This window comes from Helicoverpa armigera, chromosome 15 (assembly GCF_030705265.1).
Source record: "Helicoverpa armigera isolate CAAS_96S chromosome 15, ASM3070526v1, whole genome shotgun sequence".
Taxonomy (NCBI): domain Eukaryota; kingdom Metazoa; phylum Arthropoda; class Insecta; order Lepidoptera; family Noctuidae; genus Helicoverpa; species Helicoverpa armigera.
The window spans coordinates 9,498,704-9,508,784 of record NC_087134.1 but is presented as its reverse complement, the minus strand read 5'-3'; the positions used below and the strand labels follow the sequence as shown (position 1 = coordinate 9,508,784).

Below are 10,081 nucleotides of genomic sequence, written 5' to 3'. Positions count from 1 at the left end.
TCCTAGACCTGATAATATAGGGTCCATTTGAAAAGCACGAGAATTCTCCTTTAAGAAAAAAACCATTAGGTATGCAGTTAGGTATGCACAAATTAAATTGACCGAAAACATTTTTTGGGAAGTCGGTAAAAATGAATTAACGTACGTAAACCAAAGAGAATAATCAGAACTTCTACAAAATTAAAAAGAAAACTAGATCTAACTCTAACCACTTAATACAGCAATGGGCTTAGCGTTGTGTGAGCTCAGGCTTAGAACACGTCCGTACTAGGCGTAATGAAGACGCTCGGAATCAATTAGTGACGGCCGCTGAGGTGCTCTCACTAGGTGCATAGCTGTGGGGATAACATTATGTATGTATAGTTGTATCTACACGTGTCGCTGTCTGTAATAGAAGTATGTATTAGATTATGTGTGAAAGTTGAAGGCTTTTCCTGAAAAACAAGTGTGATAGTTTTGTTAAATAATAAAATATTACCAAGAGGAAACCTTTTTTTTTGTTTGTATACCTAAAGGATGCGAAATAACTGGACCAATTTGAAAAATCTGACACTGTCGGGTAGCTACGCGCGTGAGACCGCGTGGAAAACAGTAATATCTAGGTAGGTATTACTTAATTAAGGATGGTGAAACAGAAGTCGTCCCACACTCCCACCGGCCTTATTTACTTTAAGTATATTCACACCCAAAAAAATTCTAAGTAGGTCGGACATGGGTTCGCATTCTTATCTAAAAGGAAGATACCTATAGGAAGGTCCTACTAAACCACACCTTTTGAAAACACTAAAGGTGTAGATTGTAACATTTGTAAGCGTAGGTAGGTATATAGAAGTTTAGAAGCCCTAATATTGTATGCATACCTAGAGCTATTTGTGTTTTTCTGCCTTCTCCCGGGACATATCAAAACCAAACTACTTGAGACCCTCCTAGTACCTAACACCTCAATTTTACAAGACCAATTCACTCCAGCACCCTTGAACAGAGTAGGTACCTATGTGGAAGGATTATCGAGATCCCGGGAGGCACTCCACTCGAAGATGCGTCGGAATCAATTAGTGGGACCTGTTGAGCTCAGTAAGTGTTCAACCCTAAAACGTAACTATTTTGAGAGTTTACCTATTTGATAGTAAGGGATTTTAATGGGGTTAGAATTTTCTATAAGTAGGTATATGAAGGAAAAAACACTTATCTTTTTAGTTAGTTATTGCAACTTAAGAAAAATTATGGAATCGGGCGTTAATTTGCGAAGACCTTAATAATTAAATGTTGGGAAACATTGGTCGACCGGTCGTCGAGTCAACGAATTTATCCAAGATAGTCGTATCGTTAGGTAGGCACCTACATATTTCGAAATAAAAATATTTTGATACCTGACTGCCGAAAGTTACATAGGTACTTTGATCGTATTCTACCAACCACTTCGAATACTTATTCTTAACTTAAGCTTTTACCAACCACAGTTCGTTTTCTCTAAATGTTTCATCAGGAAGAACCTGTTTGAGATAGGACTTCATAAAAAGAAACACGAAAAATATAAATTCATAATCTTTATTGGGGCTTAAAATCAATCACAGAACTCAAACGCTCCTTCGCACCATAATTACAAAAAAAAACTCATTCCATCACAATAGTGACTTGAACAAATAAACAATCTAAAATGGGTCAGTGGCCTAGGCCCCCACTCGTCGAAGCATCTGTAGCTGACGCCCCCGAAAATTGCATTTAATTAACCGAATCGGGGGCTTCGGCCATAGCTGCTTCGACCAATGGGGGCTTAGGCCACTGACCCTCTAAAATAACACGCAACTTTCAGAACTTGGTAAAAATAGAATAACTACTAAGAAAAAACTTCGTAATTTCTATAATTTTTCGAAAGTTACCAATTTCTGTACCTAGTTAAAAGTTACGTGACTTAAGTTATTGATACTAGAAATAAGTGGATAAAATTAGTTCATAACAACTTAATATTATTTTTCTTGCGTAAATATAATTATACTACTCTTGCAAGTTTGAAGCTTTAAGTTAATTGATTGTGGTACTATTATTATTAGGTAGATATGAAGTGACAAAAATCTACTTAACTTCAACTAGGATTTTATGAGTAGGTATTAAAAAAGACAAAGTATGTTTCGTGTGTATGCCTCGAAAAATTTTAAGTGTTTAATTACAAAAATTGCACTCATTGAAAATAACAAAGAATAAAAGAAAAACAAATTATCAAGAGATAATCATTTATTAACAAAGATTTTGAGCAAACGCCGAAATTACGATTACACATTTTTTATAAATCTGTAGCTCATAAAATCAAAGAATTATTTACTAAGTCATCGAATTAAGTTTCTTTTGTGTAATACAAAATTTGATAATATTGTTACAGTAAAGATTTTGAGAAATATTGAAGGAAATGACTATATAATTACATTAATAATAAATTGTGTGTTCTTAATAACTACTCCACTTGTTTCTAGCACCTGGCCTATGCGCCGTGAATGCGCTTGAGAAATTATATATATTTTAATAAGGTTTTTGGTATTTTATATACGTTTTATGATAAGGTTTATTTTTAAATTGTTCAATAGTTACGAAGAATGTTCCCGTCCCAAACCCAACACACAAACTTAATAAAAATTATCTTAAATATTTTTGTAGGTAAATGCATTTTAATACACATAGTTTTGAGTAAATTATAGATACATAGAACTAATTTTGTGTGACGCGATAACAGTAACTTAAAAATCAAACAGAAATCTACATTATAAGTAATTTCTCAAGCGCAGTATGTTTAAATCTGTAAGTATCGTATAATATTGGTAATTACGACTAATCAACTATAATAATGATGTGTTTAGAGCTCATATTTGTTCTTCAGATCGGCGATCACCTCGTCAGTCGTGTTCTCAGATGTCTTGCAGTATTCTAACACCTTCATTAACTCTGGAAATAAAGATTTGATAATTAGATAACCAATTGGAATCATTATATTTTAATATTGTCTTGACAAAGTTATTTATAAATATGAAGCTAAATAAAAATGAGAGATACCGTAGTAAGTGTAAAAACAGTGGGTTACGGTTTCAAAAGCACTTCCGGGCAACTTGTTCACATACTTTTATAAAATATTGCTTTCGACAGAAATAACGTGGCTTTTAGGCTATGTTCAAACCAAACCGACTGTCAGCTGCTGAAAGTGTTTATTGTATTTCCATACATATTACTTTTTCGTTTTCAACTAACTGACGACACGTTATTACGCTGTGCGTAGACACTGTCATTGAGCGAGTGAGCCTGCTCACATTCGGCGACTGACAGTCAGTTTGGTTTGAACACAGCCTTAATCAAACATAATATTATGTACTACGTGTACCACAAACTCAAAGTAATTTGTAAATAGTTCAGATCACTACCTACATAGTATACAAAGTCGCTTTGTCCCTTTGTACGCTTAAATCTTCTAACCTACGCAACCGATATTCATACGGTTGTTTATCAGATAGAGAGGTTCAAGAAGAAGGTTTATGTGTATAATATAACTTTGTGTAGGTCTTATCGGATTGCCGATCCATCGGGCTATGAGAGTGAAGGAATAGTGAGTGCCCCTGTGTCTGCGCAAATGCTTGTGCACTAAATTATGTCCTGCGCAGTTGGCTAACCTCCTTATGTGATAATTGCCGCAGTAGCTGATAATCGGCTGGGAGGGCCATACCAACTGAAAGTAATGTTTGTAAAAAAGTTCAGATTACACATTAATACTCACTCTGTTTATCAGTATGCGAGAGGAACATAGCTAGTGCCGAGAATCTCTGCACGGTCGTCAGAGCCAGCAAGTACGCCGTCAGCTTGCCGCTGAACTGCGCCGGGAACGCCTCCAGCATGTGTATCACGTCAGATAGGATGGAACTTTCTAGAGCGTTCGCGAATATGGATGGGATCTTTGATGGTTCTATTAGCTGTGGGAAGAAAGCAAAATATGTACATCTTAGTTCGCGCAGATTAAACAATAAAAACATGGTTCATAACAAGTTCTTCTGTTTCAGAAGGCACTATAATCTGTATGTCCCGGATGTCATTTGAACATCTTTGGCAGTCAGTACAGGTAGTCAGAAGCCAGTTTAGCAACAAGTATTAGCTAGGGGTGTTGGGTTGTCCGGGTAGCTGAGTTGAGGAGGTCAAATAGGCACCGTGCGGAAACTATAGATGGCGTTATAATCCCGACAGTAGAGACACCGTACGAGTAAAAAAATAAACTTTCCAGAACCATTGGTTGTCACTGTCTAGTCTGTAAATGTGATTTTACAATGATTAAAAATATAAAATACAATGATTAAAATTATAAAATATGGTTTTCTACCAATAAACAATGATCAGCAGCGTGGTCAAAATATATCAAAAAGCCAAAAGCTATTCGAGTCGGGCCATGTTTTTGATGTCATAGAAACAGTTGGCCAAGAACAAGAAACAATATTAACTGGCAAAATTGTTGCTCAGACAAAAATTTCAAATGTATATGATGTTAAGATAACAGTAAGTACCTTTTTTAAATTAATTGTTATTACAATATCTTTAGAAAATCATTATTTCTATTTTTAATTTTTATCTCTGTCCTTTCAGCTTGATTGCAATAGAGACATTAAAAGTGCAACTTGTAAGGCAGGTCTATCAGGAAAATGTAAGCACGTCTGTGCCTTACTGCATTACGTAAATTCTGCAGAAAGTGCAGAATCGAAAACCAGTTATGCACAACAATGGGGCAAACCAACGTACCGACAGTTACTGGGTTATGATAAAGGAGTGACAATGGCAGAGTTATTTCCAACTCCACCAATAAGTATTAAACTTAATAATTTGATGGAACAACTAGATGTGTGTTTTACAACTGCATTTATCCATTTAATTCTTTTATCCCTAAGCCATGGCATGTGAGTACTATTAGTAGGGAAATAGTAAAATTTTACACCCTTGGAGTTGTTTTTGGATGTATTACAGCATCCAGCAATAAAACAATACATTTTGATAACTTAAATTAGCAAAATTTAACACGAATATTCAGAATTTTTTCCATGGTTTGACAGTACAATTTTTGACACTTGAGGGAAAAGTTTCGGATATAAGTCACGAGATGGCAGGGTCATCGCTACGCACGGTGCCTATAGGCATTCACTTCTCGAAAAACACTGGTACTTAGCTGCATCCAGTTAGACTAGAAGCCAATTCAACATAGTTGGCAAAAGGCCGGGTAAATGAACATATTCATTTTGATTTTAACTGGTTCAGAACCTGCACTAAGTTACAAATAACTTATTTTTTGTATGATTGAATAAATGATACTTACACTCCAATATTGACATTTAGCATCCCACTGATCCTTCAAATATTTCCATTCAGACATAAATTGAACACTATTGACTGGCGGCACGAAGTTCCTCTTTTCCTTCTCCGTAACTATCGTATCGGTGATGAGTTTCATCGATTCTGGACTAGCAATTACTTTGTCACCTCCTCCTTTGGTATCTACTCTTTGCGCGGGAGTTTCATCAATTTTGTTAGAGTCATTATTGTTGGAATCTCCGAGAGCCATGTTGTCTTCAATCTCGATGATTTTGAGACGAGTCGGCGGTTTCTCTGGAGTTTTTTCACCGAGTAATACTTCTTGAATCGGTATTGATTTCAGTGCTCTCTGTAAATTATAAAATAAACAATTAAGTTTGATCAAGACAAGCTTTTATCACAGCTGTGATTATGTCTACCCCAGTATTTACAAATACGTCTATTGTAAGCTTTCAATATTAATAATCAATATCAAAACTACTCAAGATGTTCACAGTTATTTTGGTCTCAAGTGTTATCCACATCATATGATTTAGCACCCATAATACATACCATAACCATATAAACTATCTCTAGGGTGCAAATCCTCCATCTTCCTCCAAGGTTCAAATTAACCTTATTAAAAAAAAATATTGATGCTCACCTTTTTTGTTTTTGAACTACGTCAGAAGTCATCAAATGACCCCTCCCGCTGTGGGTTAGCAGCGGTGAGGGAGTGTCAGACTCTTACTGACTAAAAACCGTCGTGTTCCGTCGTAGGCCTTTTATGTACCAGGGCCGCGGTAACTCTTTCGAACAATCCCGCAGCCCATTGGTGCTTACCTTAGATCTCAAATGTGGTGGTTTCTTCACAGGTTTGATGACCATGATGTTTTCTCCGACGCCTTTCCTCCAATCATCAGCTGCAGGAGTGACGGGTTCCGGAGGCAATTCTACTATCTTTGGCTGCGGCTTAGACTTGAAGAGCGGCTTGCTTTCCGCGGTGGGCGTTGTGGTGGGCGATGATTTTGATTTGGCCTGGAAATGTAGATGAAATAGCTAATAAGGATATGAAGTCTTTAAGTTGATATTACTACAGTTATCTCAAGAAAATGTCCAACAAAACTATATACTTCTTTTGGTTCTATTCACTTCTTATAGGGAAAATCAAAACAAACAAATCGTCATTTTGTCACCTTTTATAAAACTAAGATTTTCTGAGAAAATCTTGCTGCTATTTATTGTATTTAGAAAAATATTGTTTTTTTTGTATATCATTAGCTGTCACGACATTTAAATGAAATCACACTTGTTGAATGATTCTAAAAAGTAAATAAAAGAAAAGTCCATCTCAGGCTCAGGCTCAGGCCTCCTCTCACACGGAGAAGGATTGAGCAGTAATCACCACGCTTGTTCAATGCGGGTTGGTGATTTCAGACTATATAGTCCAGGTTTCCTCAAGATGTTTTTTTCACGTTTTTGTCAAGTCAGCCTTTGGTGTCTAAGATATACTTAGAAAGTACAAACAAAGTTGCATTGGTACTTGCCTGAACAGGAATTGAACCCACACCCTCATACTCTAGGTTGGTTCTTTACCCGCTAGGCCACCACGACTTCTACTCTTATGGATACTCTTTGAAAAATAAAAATTGTCACCATCTCACTCACCCCTTTAGTCCCCATTCTCATTTTAATAGCATCCAACTGTTTCCTAGCAGCCGTATTATGTGGTTCCAACTTGAGCACTTCATTGAGATCATGAGATGCAGACCGGAGTGACCCGAGCCGTTCCCTGGCGGTGGCCCGGCGCTGTAGGGCTTTGACGTACGTTGGGTCTAAGCGGAGAGCTTCTGTGCAGTCTGATTCAGCTTGGTGGAGACTGGAATGAAATTGAGGTTTGTTTTACAGAAATTGTGTTTAAAAGTAATGTTTGTTTTGATTTGATGATTTAAGAGTCAATAGTTTTGGAAAACAAATATCAAACATCTCTAGTAGATAAAATCTATTACATCATAATGCTTACATTTTACAAGTTCCCATTCTTTTTGAAATTATAGTTTTAATTTACTATACCTATATTATAAGTTGTAAAGCTTTTAGAGCATTATATGTATTTGTAAGGCTCCAAAATCACTGAACAGATTTGAAAAATCTTTTCACTGTTGGAGAACTACACTATCCTCCAGTGACATAAGATATAGTTTATCCAGGTTAGGCAAGTAATTCCCACAAATCCAATTGATATTTAACAAACAAAAATATTTATGTTTGATTTTACCTGTCTGTCCATTGTACACTACATTGTTAACATTATCAATTAAAATGGCACAAGCACACAAAAACAGCAAAATATTATTGTATTTACACAACCACATAACATTATAATGAAGAACATGAACCGTAATCTTACCTATCCTTCTTAAGATGGCACAGGCCTCTATTAGCGAAGTAGATAGCATCATCCTTCACGAGGTCTATAGCTCGGTTGTAGCACGCTATTGCCTCGTCCCATTTCTCTTGCTTCACAAATGTGTTGCCCTGAAACAATGCGTCATAAATAACTTAAGAGTAGTATTGCTATGAACTACAGAACTCATTGATATTTTTAATCTTATATGTAGAAACTGGCAGTACATACTAAAATAAGCAGTCAGAAGCCAGAAATTCTGACTAGTCTTAGCAACAATTATAGTCTCAGTGGGTTGCCTATGTATCTGGGTTAAGGAGGTCAGATGGGCAGTTAATTGCTCTATGTAAAACACTGGCACTTAGCTACATCATAGCATACATGCCATTATTTCTGCATTGGAAATTGGAACTTTATCAAAACAAATCATCCTCTAACGGGATGTAGAAACAGGAGGTATCAATATTGTCATACTAAGATGGTATCAATCTGGGCATGACAAGTTCCGCCAAGTGCTAAGCTTGTCACATTGTCTGTTTATATTATGATCCATCAAGCCATACAGAAAACAAACAAAACAAAACATATCATTCACTTACCCTCTCCTTCTCATACTGGGCTTCTTCCTTGAGTTTCTCCAGCTTGGCTTGCTGGCTCTTCTTGCTGTCCAGGGAGACGGGTCCTACGTCTGCCATGTCTACTTCCTCGCAAGCTTTATCCTGGAATTATTGTGATGGGAAAAGTAATCATTTCAGTTCAAGATCATTTAAGCTTTCTTTTCGACATAAACAATGGTCACTAAGGCTGATGGCACGAGATAGCCACTCACTAATAACTAACATTATGTTTTCTACCAATATCTCATTAACTCTCATTATTTAGTTCTTTGTAGTTAATTTTTTTAAACAACCAGCCAGTGGGTATAAATTTTGCAGTCGCACAAATATATATAGATTGCAATAAATTGGCACATAGTTTCCCAGACTGCAAACTATAATTTAATCGAAAAGAGTGAGTAATATGAAAAATGGGTTAACATTAGAGCAAGAGTCTTAACAAACGAGTCTCTATTTAGAAAGAAACAAGTATACTCACAACATCATACTTGTCCCATGCCGTATAGTCTGAGCCTCGGATTTTTTTCTCAGGTTTCTTTTTCGGCACCACTGGCTTCTCCTTTTTGATCTTGCTGCGGACTGGAGGCAGATCCTAACCTCGAAACAAACAACAAATTATTTAGAACTGCTTACATTAAAATCTCAATATTTTATGACTTTTACGATGCAAACATGAGTTATTTGCTAACGAGGACGACACTGAGTGTAAATAATGAACAAGGAATATTCATTTGCTACTTTTTGTGAACGCAAAAATGGCCATAACCTAACAACATACATGATCACTTTTGCACAGAATTTTTCAACTTTACGCCAAAAATATGCATACAAATTACAGTTAACTATCAAATTTATGTTCTAAATACAACATAAAGACGGTAATAGGTCTAAACCTGTTCGAATTCACCGTTCAAAGCAGCCTCTTTTCTTTTCATCTCGGCTTCCCAATTCTGCAAGTCTGTCATGTAAGTTTGTAAAGCTTTAACATTATCTCGGGCTTTTTTCTGTATTTCAAAAGCTTTTTCCATGATTCTTATCGGGCTTAGCACATTAAATTGTTACCTGTTAGATCAATAAAATATTTTCGGGTCGCACTAACAACGTAAACTTGTCAAACAAATTTTGATTGTCATGGCAATTCAATATGGCGCGCCGTTGCAAATTGCGTTCGGAAGTGTGAAGAAAGAAAAAGTGCAAGTTTTCATAATAATATTATCTCTTAAAACTTCGTACTTAAATTAAAATATTATTTTTAATTAAATGATTATTTTATACTATTAAAACAAAATGGTTAGTATAAGAAAACTAAATAATTGATTGAAATAATGGCAGTTTTCGATGAAAAAATCTAGGCAAACGCCATTTGGTGTGAAAAGAAAAATAAATAAAAAATAAACTTTAATGGCTTTTTACAATTATTTTGAGGTGTTTCGGCCAGTAAAGTGTTTTTAGGTAGTTTTTTTTTGTATAAAAGGTTTGATTATTTTGTTAAAAAGTAGGTAGGTTTTCCAAGGGCTTTGAAATTACAGGACCGAATTGATAAATCTTTTGGGGGCGTCCACGACTTTAAAAAAATCTATTTTTTATAACTACGACCTTAAGCATAAGAGTTTTTTTAAGTTTTATAGATTTTTAATTCTTTTTTAAGTGATTGCCCTTCAAACCTTGACCTGTGAACCCAGGTACCCGTAATAAACGTAGTTTTAAAACCATAAATTAATTCAAAACCCATAACAGAGTAACACAGTGCACC

The 10,081-nt window shown here is 35.7% G+C and overlaps 1 protein-coding gene across 3 annotated transcripts; it reads right to left on the bottom strand.

Moving 5' to 3' along the window:
* Window positions 1–1,532: 1,532 nt before the first annotated feature.
* On the bottom strand, window positions 1,533–9,505 carry LOC135116643 (RNA polymerase II-associated protein 3-like). Of its 3 annotated transcripts, XM_064038160.1 has the most exons (10): window positions 9,391–9,471; window positions 9,222–9,286; window positions 8,807–8,920; window positions 8,311–8,430; window positions 7,715–7,842; window positions 6,973–7,183; window positions 6,148–6,342; window positions 5,330–5,674; window positions 3,755–3,947; window positions 1,533–2,934 (listed from the first exon to the last, which is right to left on the bottom strand). In XM_064038160.1, the coding sequence occupies exons 2-10, from the start codon at window positions 9,261–9,263 to the stop codon at window positions 2,846–2,848; spliced, it is 1,437 nt and encodes a 478-aa protein (XP_063894230.1). In that variant the 5' UTR covers window positions 9,264–9,286; window positions 9,391–9,471; the 3' UTR covers window positions 1,533–2,845. The 3 variants fall into 3 exon arrangements, with proteins under 3 accessions (XP_063894230.1, XP_063894231.1, XP_063894229.1); XM_064038161.1 differs by lacking the exon at window positions 9,222–9,286 and having other exon boundaries at window positions 9,391–9,505; XM_064038159.1 differs by lacking the exon at window positions 9,391–9,471 and having other exon boundaries at window positions 9,222–9,384.
* Between the last annotated feature and the right edge of the window lie 576 nt (window positions 9,506–10,081).

What these genes read in the sequence shown, in the direction of transcription:
- LOC135116643 (XM_064038159.1), bottom strand. Translation starts at nt 9,356, where the DNA reads ATGGAAAAAGCTTTTGAAATACAGAAAAAAGCCCGAGATAATGTTAAA. An exon ending in CATGGGACAAGTATGATGTT is followed by an intron (nt 8,431 to 8,806) that starts GTGAGTATACTT and finishes CAATAATTCCAG; the next exon opens with GATAAAGCTTGCGAGGAAGT. An exon ending in CACCACATTTGAGATCTAAG is followed by an intron (nt 5,675 to 6,147) that starts GTAAGCACCAAT and finishes TATAATTTACAG; the next exon opens with AGAGCACTGAAATCAATACC.